At 46.4% G+C, this 23,365-nt stretch overlaps 1 protein-coding gene across 1 annotated transcript; it reads left to right on the top strand.

The window, feature by feature from the left end:
- The first annotated feature begins 1,545 nt into the window (after positions 1 to 1,545).
- LOC142559833 (uncharacterized) lies at positions 1,546 to 23,108 on the top strand. The gene is made up of 5 exons (XM_075671509.1): positions 1,546 to 1,733; positions 14,188 to 14,338; positions 17,696 to 17,820; positions 22,386 to 22,533; positions 23,055 to 23,108. Exons 1-5 carry the CDS (start codon positions 1,573 to 1,575, stop codon positions 23,106 to 23,108), a joined length of 639 nt encoding a protein of 212 aa, XP_075527624.1. The 5' UTR covers positions 1,546 to 1,572.
- The last annotated feature ends 257 nt before the right edge of the window (positions 23,109 to 23,365 follow it).

The following is a 23,365-nucleotide window of genomic DNA, read 5'->3' as shown; positions in this document are numbered from 1 at the left end:
ACAATTCTTAGCGCAGATCTATAACGTGCGAAGGTCTACACAGTAGGCATTGAAATACTCATTCCAACTGCTACTTCCAGCATTTGAATAAATATGTAACATAGGTTGGGAAATCGACTACTATTTTATAATTACTCAGTTACTTTCCTCAGCAAGGAATTAGTTCGGGAATTTGTCACATTTTCGAAAGAAAGCAATGGACATGCAATGAGCTCATTTTTTTATGTAATGTGCACAAATAAATTGCTTGTCACTGTGTATTATCTGCTTCCTGTGCACACCGTCCCAACTTGGTATTCGCGTTCCTATGCTAAAATTGTGTGGGCTCAGGGCAAGATTCTAACGAATGGGTGTCAAACTCTTACCCACTTCCGTGTTCCTGTTCGTAACATGTCACAAATTTTAAGTTTCATACGTTCGGCAGGTATGTGTTCTGTGCTCTGTGAACGCTATCGTCCAGCGAGCCGTTTGCGTCATACAGTTAGAAGCAGAACAAATGGAAAATGCCTCTAGTTATAATAACTAACGTGTTGAAAAGTGAAGCCTCACTAAGTTTCAGGGGACAAGGCACTCGTAGGGAGTAGGTTGTACGTCCTGCTAGGCGGACGGAATAATAGGACACAAAGGGCGCGTAACTGATTACTATGAGGACCGCAAATAACTGAGCTATGAACCCCACCAAGCTTATGACACACATAGAGATGTACTATGACTTACTAGGCGCCAACTGCTTGGTGAGCTTTCAAAGCGCAGCAGGACATTTCCTTTCCTGCCATCTCTACACAACCGACGCTTCAGCCATACCGCATCACTAGCAGCAGTGTTCCCACTCTCTTTGTCACGGGCTCTGAGTGTCATGTATTTTTATAGCACAGATAAGCTGTATGCAATCGATTTCTCACAGCCCTTTTAGCATCCTGGTGGTGAAATATGTGCACTCTTTTTCACAAATCCCGTAGCTTTGTAAATCGCTTCAATAGAGCGGGTATATCGGCTTTGAAATAAAGGCAAACAGCTGTTTCAAGACAATGGTTACCTGCAGACGCTAACGCACAATCGAATCTGCGTCTACATCGATCTTATAGGCATGTTGTAGATGGTACATAATTTTAGAGAACATATACACGCTTATGTGCCAGTCATCGTGCTGAACATATTACTATACGTGGCCCGGCACCTGTAAATATTTAGCGTTCCTCAAAATTTGACTTCATATGGCGTAAATATTAGCCTTCAAATCATTTTGAGCGCCATAATCGTGTTTTATATAGGCGAACTGACATATGACTTAGTCTGTTACCATTATTCTCAGCCGCTTACCTATGTAAATTGTGAAATCTCAATCGGGAGGTACAAGGCCAGCAACGGTATTTTTTGTCATCTCTTAGTAGTGAGCTTTATGCGAAAATCTCCGCGCAGTGTCTTATACAGGTCAAGAATGACCACACAAATCGTAGCAGTATCTTGTGTACACTTGTTGCGCTGTCACAGCACCATCCTTGTGGACGCTGTTTTCTGTCCTCAGTCACAGAACTCATCTGCACAGTTTCCGGATTTGCGGTATTCAGATACATGTACCCACCGGACGGCTTGTGTCACTACCTGTTCTACTGGAACGTGGTCGTCAGTGGCGGCATCATGCGGGGCGTAGATGTCTCGCTTTCGTGGGAAATCTTTAAGAACGAAACGGCAAGGCTCAAGAAAACGTCCGGAGGAATCAGTTTCGACTCCCGGTGAGTAAGTTATGGTTACTCTACTAATGAAATTAAAAACGCATACTTCTCCACTTTTAAACCCTGCTGAGATACTTTTGATGCTCTGTCCATGTCCCGCTACGGCGTGTAGTTCATCTACTTTGCACCAAATACCTCGAATGCACCGTCAATCTTCACAGCAGATAGCAATCTTCTTTCAACTTTGTTCATTTAGATCGCCATTTTTAACTCGATCGAATAAAAAGTCCTAAAGCTACCGACGCCTTTATTCCACCGCACATTCGCACCAATTAGAGTGCTCGTACTGTTGGCCTTTGCTTTAACGTCAATCAATTGTGATCCTATGACCGGCGCGCGAAGTAATGCACACGAGTAATTTCGGTTTTTCACTTTTACTGACTTCCGAATACGACCGCGATGGTGGGAAATATACCAACGTCATGGTCAGGCACGCACCCAGCGGCGGGCCCGGAGGGACCCGGGCCCCCATGAAATTAAGCGGCATAGCCCCCCCCCCGCCTCCTATCCGACCACGCCCCCACCCTCACACACATTCCTAAAGCGCCGACAAATCAATGTACTCCGCGGTCAACATTTTCCTGCCTTTTACAGTGAGAACAGTGAATTGCTAACTTCCATTGTTTTTTTTCGTTGTCCGTTAACAGAAAAAATAATCATGTGGGCCGATCCTGGTGATAGTGTAAAAAGGGTCCAAGACCGATGGCACATACCCCTGTGGAATCGGCAACCTGTAACGCGCCCTTCAGAATCTTCGCGATGGGCCCACGTATGGGGAGCGCTTAACGCCTGCTTCACCTCCGCCGCGGGTGGGCCCTGTATTGCAATATCTTCGGCATCGGCCTACGTATGGGGTGTTGTTAATGCCTGCTTCCACCGCGGGTCGGCCCGGCATTGCACTACCTTTGGGTTGGACCCACGTATGGCGAGCGCTCAACGCCTGCTTCACCTCCGGTTCGGGTCGGCCCGGTATTGCAATATCTTTGTGATCGGCCTACGTATGGGGAGTTAATGCCTGCTTCACCTCCACCGGGGGTCGGCGCGGTGTTGCACTACCTTTCGGATGGACCCACGTATGGCGAGTGCTTAACGCCTGCTTCACCTTTGCCAAGGGTCGGCCCGATATTGCACTATCTTCGGGCCGACCCGCAGGGGATGTGAAACACTTTGCTTCTGGTTTGAAAGCTTTGACGGTCAGCTTTCGTTGCCGTATTCACACAGTAGAAAAGTCAATTTTTGCACTCCTTCTGGATGGCGGTAGTTATCGCCATCTTCTAGGGGTGTGGAGGCCAGTTTTCTCATCGATTCGGTGCCCGCGCGATTAACTCAAGATCAATTCAGTTGTCACCATCTATCGCAGCGGGCAGGGCGTAGTTTATTGTTTTAATTATAGTATTTTATTTATAATTCCCAACACAATTTTTATTTCACCATGTATTCAACGATCACGATTCTTTTTCGCGGGGGAGGGGGGGCAACCCAAGGTAACTTCTTATGCAAATGAGGGGGAGGCTACTTTTACAAGAACAAATGTGAATAATCCCAGAATTCGCCATAAATACCAGTAAACCCGGAAAAGTGAATTGAAATAACGTTTATCTCATAGGTACGCCTGTGACATACACCTATTGTTTACTTGTCAAACAGCGAACCACATCAAATGGACCCGCGCCTGAATGATGGGCAGGAAGAACCTTGCCAAGAACAACTTAACAAGCGAAAGTTCAAAATAAACATTTGTAGTAGCGTTTTGTTGGATTAGCTCTGGAATAATTACAGAGAAATTATTTTTGCAACAATCACATTTCTTTTGGATCCCTCGTTCACTGCTCTACCAAGTGCCAAAACCGACTCGTGTTGTTATTTGGGAAGTTACGTAATGATGCGTGGTCACGAGTGCCGTAAAACCGCGTAGCGAGCAGGACGCTGCGATTCTACACGTACTGCGCCCACCACAGAAGGTTAAAAAACTACCCCCATTAGCGCAACAAGGAAGTGGCTACGTCAGGCGGCTCGATTGGTAACTGTAGAAGCGTCATTCAAAGCACTCGAAATTATTCTCCACATCCGGCATCCTTTTCTCTACTTCCGTTTTAAATAAAAAGATGTTGAATAATAAATATTTTTACAACGACTTTTCGCTTTTCCTCCCTGTTTGGCTGTCACCTTGGCTTTCTGCCTTAATAGATAGCTTAATTACTCATCTCCTTGCGACTGTTGTTTCCAGTTGCCAATTTTGCTCGAAAAGCACTGTATAATTAGGGGAACACCAGACGAGGTGACGGATGGCAGTCATATTGCTTGTGGTTTGAACAGTTATGGCAATGTCTGATGTTGAACGCAGTTTGGCAATATTTTATTTTCCACCTTATCTAACGTATATCTATATATATCTATCGTATATCTAACGTATTATAACGGAACCATATATATATATATATGGTTCCGAGGACCTGCCAACGTCGCGGCGAGCCATCACTCGAGGGAATAATGAAGCAAAAGGAAAAGTTAAACGCAATTGTCGTTTTCTCCGGCAAAGACACGTTCCACAAGCATACAGACCTGCTGACCTTGAACCGAATCCTTTTCCTAACCCCTGGATCAGTCTAAACAAAGAAGGTTGAACTAACGAAGAAACAGCGTTACGCGGGATCGTTGAATAGATGGTGAAAAAAAAGTTGTGTTGGGCATTGTAAACAAAATACTATAATTAAAACCATAAACTACGCCTTGCCTGCTGCAATAGATGGTGACAACTGAATTGACCTTGAGTTATTCGCGCGGGCACCGAATAGATGAGAAAACTGCCCTCCACACCCCAGAAGATGCCGCTAACTACCGCCATCTAGAAGGAGTGCAAAAATTGACTATTCTACTCTGTGAAGATGGAATGGCAGCGACGGCTGACAGTCAAAGCTCTCAAACAAAAAGCAAAGTGTTTCACATCCTTTGCGGGTCGGCCTGAAGATAGTGCAATATCGGGCCGACCCTTGGTAAAGGTGAAGCAGGCGTTAAGCACTCGCCATACGTGGGTCCATCCCAAAGGTAGTGCAATGCCGGGCCGACCCGCGGTGGAGGCGAAGCAGGCATTACCAGCACCCCATACGTAGGCCGATGCCGAAGATATTGCATCACCGGGCCCACCCGCGGCGGAGGTGAAGCAGGCGTTAAGCGCTCCCCATACGTGATCCCATCCCGAAGATTCTGAAGGGCACGTTACAGGTTCCCGAGTCCACAGGGGTATGTGCCGTTGATCTTGGACCCTTTCTGCACTATCACCAGGATCGGCCCACATGATGATTTTTTCTGTTAAACGACAACGAAAAAAAAAACGACAGAAGTTAGTCATACACTGTTTTCAAAGTTAAAGGCAGTAAAATGCTGACCGACGAGTAGATTGATTTGTCGGCGCTTTAGGAATGTGTGTGAGGGTGGTGGCGTGGGCAGATAGGGGGCAGGGGGCTATGCGGCTTAATTTCGGGGGGGCGCCCGCCCCCCCCCCCTTGGGCGCCCCAGGGGACCCCCCCCCCTCGTTGGTACGTGCCTGGCTGTTTGCCAAGTAAAGAATAGGTGTATCTCACAGGCATACCTGTGAGATACACGTTGTTTCAATTCTCTTTTCCGGGTTTACTGGTATTTATGACGAATTGTGGGATTATTCACATTTGTGCTAGTAAAAGTACCATCCCCATATTTGCATAGAAAGTCCGCTTGTGTTGGCCCCCCCCCCCCGAAGATATATACTGCGTACGTGCCTGGTCATGGTGCTAAGCAGCATCATACCATAGCCATTGTCCACGAAGGTGTGGTTTTGATTGGTATGCTGGAAATCTTATCTCCAACGCGTTCCGTGGTGCACGTATGATGAATGACCCCGCGTTCTCACGAAAGCAAGAAAGTAGTTTGGACATGCGCGTTTATTAAGACAGTTCATGGGCGAGTTGCTTGACAGCGACAATCAAAACGATGCTCATCGACTACTGGCTAGGAAGCACAAGCAGAGTGATCGGCACTCCGTTCAGAGGAATTGCTTCTGCATTGATTTCACAATGAAGGAAGGGCACTTATAAGATGCAGCATTTCGCACGCGCAGTCATCTGGACTGTCACACCATCCACCACGACATAGTGGGTATGCCATTCTGCTGCATGTATCACGTTCGAATGCGACGACCGGCCGCATTCCTGGGATAAAATATAACAACCATTCGTAACATTTGTTTAGGTGTGTTGTGAATTGGATGTTGCAAAAATTATCGAGGAGTACACAAATGCAATGCGTCGAAGCACGTGAGTACTCGCGGTTCTGGACGTTCCCGTTTTCGCCTGCACTTCTCGAGGTAGCTGACGTGTACCATGCATCACCGGGGTTTTCTTGTATGCAGGCCGTCTCATCTGCTCTTCTAAATTTGCTTCTGCAAAGCTACGTCTTGTCAATAAATGTACTCGGACGTCTTCACACGCAACACATCAACTGCGCTCTTGTAGCTATTGACCCTACAATTTAAACAAATTCAAACCATTGAGGCCGTCGATGCTAATTCTCTAGTGAAAAACACCTGATGCACTTATTGTACTGAAATGTTTGACAATATTGCTGAGGAACAGTATTTGGGATCACGAAGAGGCGAGCAGTGTGAATACGACGACGACGATGAGATGCTAGCGTGGGCTGTTGCCTCTTGGCCAAGTGCGGCGTATTTCCTTGTAGATATACTTGTATATAGCTTTTTTTCTGCGTTTTCCTACGTAACATATCTGGTGGAGGTGGACATTCCCTGTACCTCGTGACGGAGCTTCACAGTGGACGGTACGACGAGCCTTCCTTCATAACTCGTGGCGAAAACAACTCGACTGCGCCGGCTCCGACACCTGCTGGCACTTCGACGACCTACATCACTCTCGCCGCTCCCCGTGATCCTGGCGTATTCTCGGGCAAAGATGGGGAAGGCGTCGATGACTGAATCAGGCTGTATGAACATGTCAGCCGCAATAACCGGTATAACCCTACTATCGTAGTATTGTACCTCGGTGGCAGAACTCGAGTTTGGTTTCGGACGCACGAAGGTGAGCTCACCACTTGGGATTCGCATAAGGGAAAGCTCCGAGACTTGTTCGGGAACCACTACGGTCACCAGCTTGCCGCGCAGAAGGCTCTTTCCGGCCGGGCCGTGTGCAGACGTCAACAGAGCCTTATTTCACGTATATTCAGGACGTCTTGGCTCTGTTCCGCAAAGTTGACGCACACATGACTGAGTCAGACAAGGTTTCACACATCCTCAAAGGCATTGCCGATGACGCCTTCAACTTGCTTGTTTTCAACAACGTGGCAACGTTGGATGCAGTTATGAAACAGTGCCGCCTCCTGGAACTCGCTAAAAGCCGACGTATCGACCAGCAGTTTGGCCGTCTGCCCAACACCCCAGTGACATCTTCCTGTGCCAACGCTCCTCGTCCCGACAACACTGGCAATGTTACCAGGTTCGTCCGGCGTGAGGTCGAGGCCGCCTGACCGGCTGCCTTCGATTCCAGCCGCACAAACGTACCTGCAGTCACGGTTTCCCTGATCGAGGCAGTTGTCCTCCAGCAGTTCGCCAACATGGGTATTCACACCATCTGCTCGGCTCAACGCCCTGATACCCGCCCGGCTTCTTTGATTCCGCCCCGTCCCGCATCTTCTTACCCACCACGTTTCCGCAACCCACCTGAGTGGCGCACTGCTGAAGACCAGCCCATTTGTTTTCACTGCCATCGAATCTGGCACATTTCTCGGCACTGTCGCAGTCGCTGGTGTACCCCGACGGGGTCTACTTATTCTTCCTACTCTCGCCCCTCAGGTGGCCCTTCTCGTCCCTATGCCGAACGCTCAGATAATGCCGCCACTGATTCTCCTGCGCCGAACCGCCCCTATTATCGTTCACCTTCAGCCCAACGACGAAAATCTCGCTCTCTCCAGCCCCGTCGCTCCTATTCGACGACTCTCTTCGGATGCCGCTCCCAGTCGGAAGACTAGACGATGCTGCTCCTCGAGGTGACGCTGCATTGCTGCCTACGCTGCCAAATCCTCTACTGACGTTGCCCACTCATCTGAGCCTTCTTGACGTGCAAGTCGACGGTGTTTCAGTGTCTGCTCTTATAGACACTGGGGCGCATTTGTCGGTAATGAGCGCTGACCTTCGTAACCAGCTCAAGAAAATAATCACGTCAGCCTCGACGCCTGTTGTTCGTGTCGCCGATGGCGCAGCAGCCCCCGTGATTGGTATGTGTGCCGCGCACGTCTCAGTCGCCGATCGCTCCACTATCGTGCTATTCAAATTCATCGGTCACTGTCCCCACAACATGATCCTCGGCTTAGACTTCCTCTCCGCACATTCTGCTCTCATCGATTGTTCCGCCAGTACTCGCCGCCTTGACCTGCCAGTTCTGGATCCCGCTGAATCGCACCGCAGTTGCGTCAGTTCCGTCGACTTCGTTCGCCTTCCACCTTCGGCACTGACTTACGTTGACTTAGTGTCATCCCCACCAGTCCTTGGCGGTCACTACATCGCAGCTCTTATGCAAGACGTCCTCGTTACACACGGAATCGCAGTACTTCACACAGTTTTATCTATTACGGCGAATGGGGTCTGCCTGCCAGTGGTCAATTTTGGCTTGACGACACAAGTGCTACCACGCGGGATGTCTCTGGCCCAGCTTTGATCATGCGAGGATCGCTCAATGTTATCTATTGTAATAGACGAGAATTCATCCGATCCTCCTCTACCATCGCAGTCGGCAACTTGTACCATTGAAGACTAACAGAAAATGATTGCGCCCGACATGCCATCCGAACACGCTCCTGAGCTCTACCACATTTTATTTTCTTACCACGATATTTTTTTTTACTTTAACGATCGTCCTTTGGCCCAAACTACGCCTGCTAAACATCGCATTATTACCGGTCAAGCCCCTCCTATTCATCGCCGCCCGTATCGAGTGTCACCGGCTGAGCGTCAAGTTATTCATGCCGAAGTTCGCAGAATGCTTTCAAAGAACATTATTGAACCGTCATGTAGTCCATGGGCTTCACCTGTTGTACTGGTAAAAAAGAAGGATGGCTCATGGCGCTTTTGTGTGGATTACCAGCACCTTAACAGTGTTACCAAAAAGGACGTTTATCCCCTACCTCGGATTAACGACGCATTTGACTGCCTCCACAGTGCTCGCTTTTTCTCCTTTACTGGCCTTCGCTGTGGCTACTGGCAGATTGCCGTGGACGATCTCGACCGCCAGAAGAATGCTTTTGTAACACCCGACGGTCTTTGTCAATTCAAAGTGATGCCGTTCGGCCTGTGTAACGCTCCTGCCAATTTTGAACGCATGATGGACTCCCTTTTCCACGGTTTCAAATGGTCCACGTACTTGTGCTACTTGTACGACGTTATATTATTCTCCCCAACGTTCTCTACTGACCTCGAGCGCCTCTCAGCAGTCCTGGACGTTTTTCGTCAAGCCGGTCTGCAACTCAAGGCATCGAAGTGCCAATTCGGCCGTCACCCGATTTCCGTCCTTGGACATCTCGTTGACGCGAGGAGAGTGCAACCAGACCCAGGAAAGATTCAATTCATGCTGTTACGCACTTCCCTGTTCCGAAATGCGTCAAGAATGTCCGCAGCTTCATCGGCCTTTCTTCGTAGTTCCGCCGTTTTGTGAAAAATTTCACCGTCATAGCACGACCACTAACCGAGCGTCTGTATAAAGACGCCCCTTTCCAGTGCGGCGATAACGAGGCCTCTTCATTCTCGCATCTAATCTACATTCTAACAATGCCTCCCGTTCAGTCCCATTTCACTCCTTCTGCGCCTACCGATGTCCACACTTATGCCAGCGGTGACGGAATTGGCGCAGTATTGGCGCAACGCCAGCTTGGCAACAACCGTGTTATCGCTTACGCCAGCAGGCTCCTCTCACCCGCGAAAGCGCTACTATTCCATCACTGAGCATGAGTGTCTGGCCCTAGTTCGGGCGGTTGCCCATGCTTATATGGCGGACCGTTTTGCGTTGTCACAGACCATCACGCGCTCTGCTGGTTATGCTCATGAAAAGATCCTACAGGGAGGCTTGCTCGCTGGGCCTTACGCCTCCAGGAATATTTGTATTCTGTCATCTACAAATCTGGCCTACTACACAATGACGCTGACTGTCTGTCTCGCTACCCGGTTGACTAGCCTGCCGACGCCGCCAGTAGTACCGCCAACGGCATTTGCTCAGTGTCTGCCTTCGCTAACATCACCGATGAGCAGTACCGAGACCTATCGCTGCGAACACTCATCGAGCGTCTGCGCTCTACACCTACCAACGCATCCGTTCACCGATATGTCCTCCAGGGCGGCATTCTGTACCGAAGGAACTTCCTCCCTGACGGCTCGGATCTTCTTCTTGTCGTGACAAAACATTTACGACAAAGTGGGCTCTTTGAGATGCATGACACACCCACTACAGGACCCCTCTTCGGTATCCCGCACGTACGACCGCGTCCGCCGCCGCTTCTATTGGCCTGGTCTCGCTCGCTCCGTCCGACGCTATGCTGCTGCCTGTGACCCCTGCCAGCATCGGAAAACACCTCAGGTGCTTCCTGCCGGTCATCTCAAGCCAATCACCGTCCCTCTTGAATCGTTCTATAGTGTTGGATTGGACCTCCTCGGTCCCTTTCCCATGTCATCCTCTGGGAACAAATGGGTAGCCGTCACAGCTGATTACGCCTCCCGATACTCTATCACGCGGGCTCTCTCTATCAATTGCGCCACTGAGGATACGGACATTCTCGTGCTTGGCATTATCTTACTTCATGGCGCCCCGCGACGGCTGCTTACTGACCGTGGTCGTAACTTCCTCTCGAAAGTTATCGCCGACATTGTGCGTTCCTGCTCCATTCAGCACAAGCTGACTACCTCATACCAGCCTCAAACCAATGGCCTGACGGAGCGTTTAAACCATACTCTTACCGATATGCTGTCCAAGTACGTTTCCAAGGACCACCACAACGGGGACATTGCCCTTTCTTACGTCACATTTGAGTACAATTAATCCCAGCACGACACCGCCGGATTTTCTCCATTTTATCTACTCTACGGTCGCGAAGTGACCTTGCCGCTAGACACAGCACTTCCTCCTGCTGCGATCTCAACAAGCGAGTATGCGCGCGACGCCATCGCCCTCACCGACCATGCACGCCAGCTTGCCCGTGCTCGACTGACGGCCTCCCAAACCACTCAGCAGTGTCAGCACAACGCCCGACATCGTGACGTACAATTGTCGCCTGGTGCGCTCGCGCTCCTGTAGTCGCGCTCTCGTCACGCTGGACTTTCCGAGAAGCTCCTTTCGCGATACACAGGGCCCTACCGCGTGTTGCGCCAGGTGTCACCTGTGACGTACGAAATTGCTCCTGTGAGTTCAACCTCGTCCTCTGCTCTGGCATCTCGCGATGTCGTGCATGTCAATAGCCTCAAGGCCTACTACACTGCTTCCAAGTCCGGCTTTCAGTCGCTCCGGGACGGCGCTTTTGTCTCCGGGGGTAGTGCTACGGAACAGTAGTTGCGATGACGAAGAGGCGAGCAGTGTGAATACGACGACGACGACGAGAGGCTAGTGCGGGCTGCTTCCTCTTGCCCATGCGCGGCCTATTTCCTTGTAAATATACTTGTATATAGCTTTTCCTCAGCGTCTTCCTACGTAACAACATTGTTTCGAGGCGGAGAGAAGCACGAATGTTCCTTACGCAAGGCGACCGCTGAAGGCAGCAGCTCACACAATATAACATGGCTGCCGAAGCGCCCCAGCAGCAACACTTCTTCGTCATCGTCTCTTGCCTGCACGTCCTGTTCTGCATTGCAACAATATGTGTCACTCTCGCTCCAAATCGCTCACAAGTCGCAAACAGCTTCAATAACAGTTATCTCGCGTAGTAGCAACTCGGCAGACCACAGACTCTCTGCATGTCGACAGCAGCTCCTTCTAGTAGTGAGAATGCGTAGAAACCTTGATTGCGCTGCCAAGTCTGCACTTTCCACTGCTTCGAGATCATTCATGCACCGGTAGCGGCATCGAAAACGGGGCTCCCTCAGCGGCGCTGGTTTCTCACTAACCACACACAATCTCTATCCGCTAATCGAATTAGCTCAACTCACTGTTTAGTGCTTTCTGTCGTTTGAAATGCGCCTTTCTTCAGATGTCTGCGTCTTTTTGTACCAACTTAACGTTGCTGCCTCATTCCAGACTGAAGTATCCAGCGTAGTTAATTGGTGTTAGGCACGCCATGTGAACCTAACGGCTAAAAACACAGGATAATATTTGTGACTGCAAGGCCATCTCCTACTTCTCAATATTTGCTAATTCTCCGCTTGATTCAGGCTTATCACATCTATATATCTTATGTAATAATACCCTTTCTTGGACACCCCATATTAACCTTGTTCATAAGAAAGGCTAGCCCACACCATCGTCCTTAAGGAAATACTTCAACTGTACATTTATTGATAACTGGTTTGCACAGCCCACGTTTGTTTACGACCAGAATAGCGGCCTCCTTGGAGGACCGAACAATCTTTTGTAAATCGATCGACTCAATCGCCAGCAGCACTGGTATGCTGGTTTCATTTCTTAGTTATCGGCGAGCTCCCAACGTTGCACAGTCGAATCTACAGCTAAAAATTAAGTCCGTCATTCTAGCTACACAGTACGAAATTTTCATTCCGATTTTACATCTGCAAGTATATTACTCTTATCCTCACCTTTACTCCCTCTTACTGAGGATCCTGCTATGTATTTCATGAGGCATTGACTGAAATATGTTTCAATGATGTAAGGCAGTTGCTTTCAGAGGTGCATTTTTTCCACACACCGGCAATTTTACAGGAACCGTCTCGCACAATAAGGCACAATTTTAATACAGCCTGATCATTTTGTAACCACATTGCAAAAACAATGTCTTACGAATTCCTATGAGGTTTTACAGACATAATTTCTGATATCTGCAATATATATACTGGTTTCACATCATTAGGAGGAGGGCTGGTTTTAGTGCCTGAAGAATGTAATCATTTCCATTTACCAGCTTAGTCGGCACGATATTCCGTATTCATTCAGGAGTTTTAGTAATGTGCTCTTTGTATGGCACTTATATTTAAGTGTGTTGTGCAACATTCAGTAATCTTTACAGCTAAGCTGTAAAATGTTGCAGCGAAGCTGAATGTTGCACAACACCTGTAAGCCGAAAACTCGTCCAGCGCAAGCCCATGCGCATGCGCAAAAAAAAGTAGAGTGATAGAGAGGCGCGCGATTAGCAAACACCACCTACATAGCACAACGTCTGTTTAATCGGATCAATGACGTCGCGTTACATGATCGAAATTTCCTTGACAAGGCTGGTGTGATGAAAGCGGTGACGTCAAAACCCCTTTTGCCTACTCGGGAGCACCCCATTAGATTTTATGGCAGTCACGCCAGGCAACATGACGTCATGGATCAGTGTGATAAGGCGCTGTGCTATCTAGGTGGTGTCGAGTTAGCTGCGCCAGTAATGACATCGTTGCTCTCCGTCGCTAACCGAGCGCGTGCGCAGCAGCTTCTCTCCTGCTCCAAAATAGATAGGCCCCGCGTCACACGTACTCCTTAGAAGCAGGCAGCTTTCGATCAGCAAATCCACGAGCAGAACAGGGAACGAGCTCGTCTATGCCGTGCCGATGCTGCATACCGGGCACAAGATCTAACTCATGCAGCCGAGCGCAAGCTTCAACTGCATACCGAGGATCAGGCAGCCGGCCAAGCCTTTGTTGAATGAACCGTCGAGATCAACCCAGCGATAAACACCGGGGCCACACGTTTCAGCCTCGCTGGTTAACCATCTGTACGGAGTGCTTGGGCGGTCATATTTCTTTATTTTTCCTAACTACATATATGAAATCAGCGCCAAAAATGACGGTAGTCAGAAGGAAGAGAAAGAGTACGTTCTATGTCCTTCTCTTCATGTTGCCATCCTTTATGTCGCTTCAATCAATCATTAGGCACGTTCTCATTACTTTTATTGAATAATTGAGTTTGGTCCTGGTCTTTCAAAATTACTCCAACTGTGCCGCCGCTTTCTTTCACTTGGCCCTGAATGCCTCCTTCTCCTCTGAGGCCTGCGGGCAGCATATGAAAAAAAAGTTATTTTGAACCATGGGCTAAACCTGAAAGTAGTATATCGTTTGCGCCTTCCCCTGTTGCCACTACTGCTTCAGCGTGGCATACGTAAACAGCTCCAATAGAACGTTGATTCTTTGTGTTGCACTGGATACACGCAAAAGTAAAGAAAACGTGAGAACATTCCGGCGGATTCGAGGGCCTCATTGGCAGGCACAGCAATTTACGCATTTGAAACGATAGCCAATCGGGATTGTGATCACAGATTACCAAAAACGGCGTTCATTTCCACTCAGGTACGTGACACCTGCTAGTATCCTCTCTGTAGAGGAGGAGCTGAAACGTATAGCCAGGACAAACAACATCGTGCACTATGGTGTTCTAAACATGTTGGCCGCCCCAGCGAAAGCGCAACACCTGTTGCAGCGAACGAAACCGGCTCTGAAGGTAAGTGATAGCGATCACAAGCACTTCAGGGCCTCTTAAAATGCTTTACGGGGCTGTAGGACGTGCGAGACTCATTACCACAATGCAAAGGTTTGGTGCACCCAACAAACGAAGAATTCTGCTCTGTTCTCTGGAAAGTCAAACTTCACATTCGATGGAAAAAAAAAACCACCTGTTCGACGGATTGAGCTCGGGGTGTGGCAAAAACGCGGGTTGCGTGGAATGTAGTGATTTATTGCCATCAATGGGTGAGCTTTCGTTGTGGCAATTCAACCACGTTTCTTGCGCCTCTAAAATGTTTTATCAAGTATTTTGCAAACTTTGTGCACTAGATGTGTTCATATTCAATAGTCATTCGTTGGTTTCCTTCATTGGCTGTAAAAATGCGCTTGTACATTTCATGTTACCAGCGCCTACAGAGCAACGGCTTAGGAACCGATTAATACCAGCTAAACAAATGCTTGAAAGGCTAGAAAATGCTAATTACTGACAACAGAATAGAAACTATAACATTTTCTACAAACACAACCTGATGACCATATTGCCACTAAGTTAGCAGAAACATTAATAATATCCAAATAATGGTTATTTTACTTTTAAATATGCTCATTTTTGGTGAGTCGGCCGAAGCCAAATGCGAAACTTGTATAAACCTAATTTATTGCTCAATTTGCTCATGTATCCTAACGGTAATAGGTACGTCAGGCAAGGCCCACTCATTATCAAAGAACTGTATTTATAGACTACGCTTATTTGAAACTTTTAGCTCGTAATATATTGCTGTGGTAGACTGATAGACACATCGCCGTTCTCGAACCTTACGAGACGAGCCTGAGAACCTTGAATTACTATCGAATTTCGAATAAATCAGCCTGCTTCATCGCAGAAAACACTTACCGGAGTCCAATCGACTCGAATGACGAAGCTTCACAACCTTCTGTGAGAGAGCTGGCAGACTTTAAAACCTTGTTCCATGCACGTAAATCAGCTTTGCAGAATCATTTTAACAGTTCTGTATACCGGGCGTTAGGTACTTGAGTCATACTTTCGATAAACCTGTGGGTCTTAGGCGATGGAGACAAACTGCATAATGGTCGTAGTCATACTGAGTTTCCCAGAGTATAAGTGTATTTTGCTTGTTTACTAGGCCTGGGTTAGCACTCCCAGGGCTAGATCTAGCAAGCATGAGTAGCCAAGTTAGTGAACGGATTGATGGCCATCGCCGTAGCACAATCGGTAGTGCAAAGGATGCCGGTGGTTGTGGGTTCGCGTCACACCGGCGACACGTAATCTTTTCGTCCACCTTCGTTTGACTGTAATTAGTTCCTGCATTTGAATTTCATCCGCAGCTAATTTCCCTGATGCATTCCCTAGCTTCAGTGTCTATTGGCTTGATACGGTGAAGATATTATATATATATATATATATATATATATATATATATATAGATTAGAGTTGCGTGGGAAAGCATAAACGGACTTCAGTGACGTTTCGGCCGGGGTTCGGCCTTCTCAAGAGGGCGAATGCAAGCACACAGACCTCACTTTGTGCATTTGTCTCCGGAAATAAAGATAGAAGTGAGGGAGAGAAAACACAAACTTGAAAACAGAATTGCGCACATGCCCACTGGCTAAAGGAAAAAGTATGTAGTCCTCAAACACGCGTACATTTAGCTACGTCCTGAATACTAACAGGTGCACTGACTCACGCCCAACTCAACGAAATCAACCGTGATACAAAGTTGCATTGCATACACCGGCATTATGAAAAAAAAATTTAAAATCAGGTAGGCGGTTTGTGAGTTCTCCACGCGCGAACAGGTGCATATTCAGTCGTGTTCACGAGAGGAAAGACGAAAGACGCAGCCAATGCAATTTTGGGGAGAGGGTCATGTGTTAACAAAGAGCATGCGAGGGGTCGCAGCTGCCAGGGGACTTTTTTGTTCTTTGTTTGAAGTTACTGCAACGTTTGTTCGACGAGGAGGACGGTCAATGTACCCCCTTCTGCTTATAGGACACCTGCACTCTCACCTCCGCTGATATCTTTCGGTCGGGCTGTATCCATGTCTCGATATATATATATATATATATATATATATATATATATATATATATATATATATATATATATATATATATATATATATATATATATATATATATATATATACATGTAACGCAGCCGCCGCGGCCAGCATTCAAGCACGAGGTCGCCGGATCGAATCCCAGCCGCGGCGGACGTATTTAGATAGACAGGGGCCAAATGCGAAAAAACCCGTGTACTTAGATTTATGAGCACGTTAAAGAGCCCCAACGAGGTCGAAATTTCCAGAGTCCTCCACTACGGCATGCCTCATATTCAGAAAGTGGTTTTGCCAAGTTAAACCACATAATTAAATTTATACATATACATATATATATATATATATATATATATATATATATATATATATATATATATATATATATATATATATATATATATATATATATATATATATATATATATATATCAGTGTGTGTGTGTGCAAAATGAGCAAAATATTAATAACGATCTCTCAATATACCCTTCTATGTAGGAATTTCCAAGCTGTTAGCCTCCCGTTGGTTGGTGTTTTTCATGTCCTCGACCGCTAGCGGAAATGTGGGCCGAACCTGGTGGCAGTGCAGGGCCAGGAGCTGTGTGACTCGTACCCCCGTAAGGCAGAGGCTTCAAGCACTGAGAAAAGTGAAGCGAACACTGCCTGAATTCTTTTGAATCACGAGTAGAACATGCGGAAATGCATGCATTTCATTAAAGAACAAGCACAAAAGAAGCATCCGAAGCACATAATTGATAATAAGGCTCCCCTGATAATGCGAAGCCCCGCGTACGTTTCCCGGTAAAGATTAATTTTCCACAAACTGCTGCGGCGACGGTAGTTTGCTACGTGGGCAGTGACGTCACTAGGCGTTCGTATGTAGAAGAATTAGCCTAGCACCTAATTTCAATGTCCTTGCAGTACCCTTGTGGACGGCGACATGCTGTCAAAATTAACGCTACTACCATTACCCTGAAGCAATAAAGCAATAAAGCATTGCTAGCGCCCTCAGTAGCTTTAGTGGCGGTTTCCAACAGTTTCGCTGCACATGGATTTTCGCAGGGTTGGAATGACGAGCAATTTTTTTTTTTGCTGTTGTTCACGCTAAATGCAGATACCGAACAAAAATATATGTCGATAGTGGGTTTCAGACTGACCAGTAAACACGTACCAAATACGAAAGCAGGGACATTTGCAACTTCCTTTTTTTCTTCGCACTTTCTCTGGCACAAAGAACTAAATCTGTCATTTTTCCCTCCCCATATGCGCCATCGCAGGCACTCAAGAATATGCAAGGTAACGACAGTACCAAGAGAACGATACTGGCGATGGGCCTGTACGACTACGGCAGGCAAGGAGAATACTATGCTGACTTCACCATTCTGTTCAAAGAAGCCGTCGAGTGAGTACACAACACACACCAACGCCGCCTACGAACATGCTGCAGCTTTTCGTCTTCACCGAGCTACCTAGACAGTTCAGGCGAGCGAGTTGGTGTAGAGGAGATATTGTATCCAGCACCAGAACATCGGTTTCCAATGCTGACCAGAACGACCATCAACAATGCTCGAGGTCCACTAATACTTACGTTTTAAGCGTAGAATTTGAGAAAAATACTCATCTTATAGTAATGGCCTCTTCTATCAAGCTATGTTATGAATTGCCGAAAATCTGGAATCTAAATAACAAATGTTCTCTCTACTATATACTGTATAAAGGCTATATAAAACTTGTACTTTCGGCAATTTTCTAAATTGATGCCCTATTGCCCATTGACTACTGTTTTCAGTATGCTCCGTTGCTGACTGTTCAATAGTGGATGCAGTCTAGTTAGACGATACGTGACAAGTATAAATGCTCCTGCCTTAAGCTTTTTCATGAGAACAAGAACAACATTCCCTGTGTTCTCGGTCTTTGTACAGCGGCAGCCTACTCTGAGCACTGACATGACGTCTTGGCACACGCTCATGTACGGTTTCCTATAGTTTACAGAATAACGCCGCGCATGTCTACACTGGGACATGGACGCCCGTAATGATATAGTTACAACTAATAAATCGAATACTGTGGTATCACCCACATTAAACCTAAAAACAATTATCGCTGACGCGTTAATGATTACAGCGTCAACGATTTGCTTTTAACCACTTGCTGCGCCCGATAAATATTTCGCATGTTTGTTTTAGTTTTATAGTTCACCGTATAATTAGGAGACGCATCGAAACGAGAAAAAAAAGTGTTTATTTGCTATATAAATGTACAAAACACCTCGAGAATAAGCATTATTAACGAAAGGGAAAAAATATTTTGCGGAAACTTTTTCTGCAGTAGTGGGAGGAAACATCGGGCAGAAATCGTGGAAGTGGGCTTCCCCCCATGCCAGTTATGGATTCGTTTGAAATTCGTCGCGACCGCTCTTTACCACATGTCAAGGACATGTGTCCATTACATTTTTCTCTAAAGCACGTGTGTGAGAAGACTGAAGCCGCAGATCCCGCATCGTTCAGTCCCCTCTGACCCCGCTTTCAAAAGAAAGCCGGTCACGGGCCACCAGACATATATTTTTACTCATCCTGCGTTCCTGCTCTAAGCAAACAAACGGCGCTTGCTGCACGTCATTCAGTGTTGGCCCAATGTTCTATCTACGAACTTTGTACTTCGCAAAAAGAGAAAAGTTTCTTCCGGGAACGAATAAAGGGCTAAGCAGGTTCCGTTGCTTTGCAACTGTGACCATTCGCTTCGTTGCAGAAAGCTAAGCGTGCCAAGCACGTGCACTTCTTTTTTCTATATTGGGTCACGTCACGTCCTCCTCAGAACTGCTACTACTTCAACGTCAATTGGTCTGCACGGCGGTATCATGTATGCTCCTAATTTAAGCACATTTAAACACGCATCAGAACCAACGGCCACTCACCTGCTAGCGTGCACTTTGCTGCCCTGTGCGGTCATTTTCGTACCAGTGACGATGGCTTACGCATAGCCAACAATCATTACCTTAAACGTGCGTACATTGTCCTCTAGATTTAATTACTATAGCGATTTCGAGTGGAAGTTTGTGTTACTGCATGGAGATATATTCACTGTTTTCAGACACTATTGAATGGTTGGGCAAGATTTCTACTGCATTTCTTGGTTTCTGTCTGTAGCAATGCCGTTAATGAAGGTGTCACGATGGAGCGTGCCGATGTACACACAAGACATACGCCACAGTTGCTGTTAAAAACAAACATTAACCACTGACAGGATTCCAGAGACTGTTTAATAATTATTACATGGTATTCTGTATCTTAAATGCCTGTGCATGTGAGTGTATGGCCTGCCCATTTTTCACTTCCACGTGTAAAGCATCTGTCTGTGTCTTGTACCTTTGTAACGTCAAGCTGTTCAGGCAGGATGGAGAATAACGGGCCGCGTCCAATTTCTGTCGGCGTTATTCTAGTTCATTTTGTTGCACCCACTGAAGGGTTGTTTCCAATACAAACCGATACAACAGCGAGAAGACAACACACTAACTCTTGTAGCTTCTAAACACAGGTCAATAGGCACAAAGTGGTACGAGTAGGAATCGCACAACATCAGTACTATATACTAAATTATAACACGTATTGCGCCGTGCGCTACAAAGTGCCTAAGCGACTGGCCAGTTTATGAAAACGATGGTTAAAGGTCACTACATAGGGTGTCTTTCCTCTGGCGTTGTGGAAAGGCGTGGGACCATCAGTGTCCGAAATTGTTTACTCAGTCTTTGGGATTTATTCAGTCGTTACAATTTGAATTCAGTCGTCTGGAAGCCAGTGATTTCCCGAGGCACACGCGTTTGGAAATGTGGAACGTAAAACGGTTTAGAGACAAGCACTGTCAAACTTACCGTAAAATTGCACTTTTCTTCTATGTACTTTTCTCACCAAGAACGCCCTTCTTATACATGGAAGCTCAAAATTTACTGAACACCAATGAATTTTGCCCCATATTGGGAGAGGCACGCCCTAAAACATATTTTATCGTTACGCTTATCTTCAGGTGGACATTAACTTTGAAGTGAATGGCAAGAATTTGCGAAATGCCATATATTCCGTAACGTAAATAGTTTGAGATGTAATGAGCAAACTTTTTTAATTAGTCAAATAGACATATCATTTATAGCACAAGTAATGTGCACTTCTGAGATTAATCGAACTCAAGGACTACAAATATGCTAGTAACCATGAGTGGAAATCCTAAAGATAAGAAAAAAGAAGCTGTGTACACCTCTAGGATTTAACTGGATTTAGGATTTATATACCTGGGTAATTTAAATTCGAAACGGCTCTCCGATTGGGCTCTCTAATAACATCGCCTAGAAGTCCATTCGAAGTTAGAGTAGTACGACGCACCGACGATGTATGAAAACACAAAAAATGACCTGATATACCACTTAAAGCTCGTATGCTTGCGAGCCGGCGAGCCGCATGCGTGAGACACTTCGCAATGCTGGGAGACGTATTGTTCGCCTTTATCCACTGACAAGAGCAGAAACTGTGAAAATCAGCAATTGTAATTTAGTTAGGATTTACTGATATGTGGATGACTTATTTGCGCTCTTGCATCCAACTGACACTTGCCTTGACGTTGCTGTGGCAGAATTAACAAACACCATCTTGACAGAACATGGCGGACTAGATTTCACCTGGGATATGCCACATGACACCTCAATTCCATTGCTGAACCTTAAACTTAGTTCCATGAAGGCCTTCGTGTGCCGGAGGACCAAGAATAGCGTTCTACCATTTAAGGGCGAACGTTGTAAACTTATCAAAAGGGAAATAGCAATGACATGACCCAATTCAGCATTAATGAAATCATGCGAGCGCAATCTTGTTACAGGTTGTCACAATCAGATTAGCTGCTTGAAAGGCGCTTGATTTCCTGCCTTCTTTATTACGGGTGTGCCAAAGGATGACTCAAAAAATTAATCACGGGAAAAAAGTGCAGGATCCAAAGGAAAAAAAAATGAATGCGCGCGTAAAGCCGTACGCATACTCAAGCTGGCGCCCAAAATAAAGAAGTTTGCAGCCAGACACAATGGGCCAGTTGTGTTTTCGCTCCACGCAATCTGGCGAAGATTTGCCCGTTGATGGCGAATATGTTGCCGGCTACGTGCTCCAGGAAGTACGCCACACACTAGACCGATTGTGTTCAGGATGTGCTTCACAATATTGCTCTAAGCTGTGGCAGGGTTTATGTTGGACAAGCTAGACGACTCTTCGAAGATTGTGAGGGAGGCCACTTCTCGGCAGTCAACTGGTAAAATGGGCGGGGAACTTGGCACTGAAAGACTGCAGAAAGTGCTGTGGTTGAGCACCGCCCGTGGACGAAACGCCCTATCTAAGGAAAGCAGGAAACCACGTTGAAAGGGGGAGAATGGAGACATTCTTTACAAAAAACAAATTAACATGCAATAAGCGCGTTAGCACACCATTACCACCATTAAATGAAAAAGAAATGTCATTAATCATTGATAGCCTGTAATCGCCGTCAAAATTAGGACGTGCAGCTGGCCCATGTGGTTCGCTGCTCGGTTTCGCGCCCTAATATGCATGTGCGTTCTCATGTTCTTGCCTTGAGAGTTTAGTTCAGGCCGCGGCAAATACTTTGGTATCTCCTCTAATGATCACTAGCTTAAGAGTGGTTCTTATCTACTATTACACTTGTTTGTTTATATTTACTATAAGCAATTGCACTTAGGTGTCACGTATAAATTGCGTTGTTTCTTGTGAATAAGCACTTGGATATCGGCGACCACTTAAGTCGTTTGTATCTCACTTCGTCCTCCTGCGCTTGGCGACGTACCCTTTGCCCTTAAGTCATGAACCAACTAGCTATGCAACAAGTTTTGTTAACCATTGAAGCACTTGCAAAAGGTTTAGATTTTTTTAGTCTACATCTAAAGGAAATATATATTCTAAGAATATGCACCACTCGATGCAGGTCGTCGCACGCGGACATTGTCATCGCGATCAGCTCTGTCGGGTGGCTGTACAACACGAGGATGTGTGAATGTACACCACCATCCGTCTGGGACACGGCGACATTACCTGGCAAAACCGCCACTTGGGGAAAAAGGTATCCTGACCTGGTGAGTAGTTCTGCACTTCGGACATATAAGAGCTAGCATCCAGAATACTTTTTCTGGCATCAACTACACGATAAACTACGTCATCTTTTTCTGGACAATCCTTTTCAACAAAGATTCCTATACACGCGATTATTTGTCAGTTGAAAATGCTTACTCCACGTTCACACTAATTAAATGAAAGGACCGCCAATACTGCAAAGCTTCTTGTATTCATCCGATCTCTATTTACGGAGACTAAATTTGGATGATATGCTCATGGAATAAATCTTTGCCTCGGTCTATGAGAGCGAACGAGGAATACTTGCGACAGAGAATGAGTTTCTCCAGTTTCTCCGATCATTACTTTTGCAGAAACACTAAATAAAGCCTGCACGTCGTCTACAATGTGTTGATACCGCATTGCGATGTCCAGAGAGTATTAATTCTGTGACGCAGCAAGAGTTTACATTTATTGTTTATCCTATGAATATTGGTCCATACACTCTCCGGCATAACATTATTTGTTTTGTGTTTTGATGCAGCAGTATGAAAGTGCGTTTGATTCCCTCAACACAAGTGGGCCCCGATGCACATGATGCGCTATTCACTACTCCCACAAAACTGTTCTGGTGTGATGGAACACCTGGTTCGCTGACACTCATGTTTTCGAAAACATTATTCCTTATTGGTAGGACATTTTACAGACTTGTGATTTAGAATGTGGACAAATTCAGGTGAACAGCCGCGAGAGATCCGTATACTTGTTATCACTGCTGAAAAATTGTTGCGGAAACCAGCGCGTTTATGTAAAAGTATGAAAATAGCTTTACGGAAGCTCAGAAAACAAATGAAT

This window comes from Dermacentor variabilis, chromosome 10 (genome assembly GCF_050947875.1).
Source record: "Dermacentor variabilis isolate Ectoservices chromosome 10, ASM5094787v1, whole genome shotgun sequence".
NCBI lineage: Eukaryota > Metazoa > Arthropoda > Arachnida > Ixodida > Ixodidae > Dermacentor > Dermacentor variabilis.
This window is presented reverse-complemented; position numbering and strand designations above follow the sequence as displayed.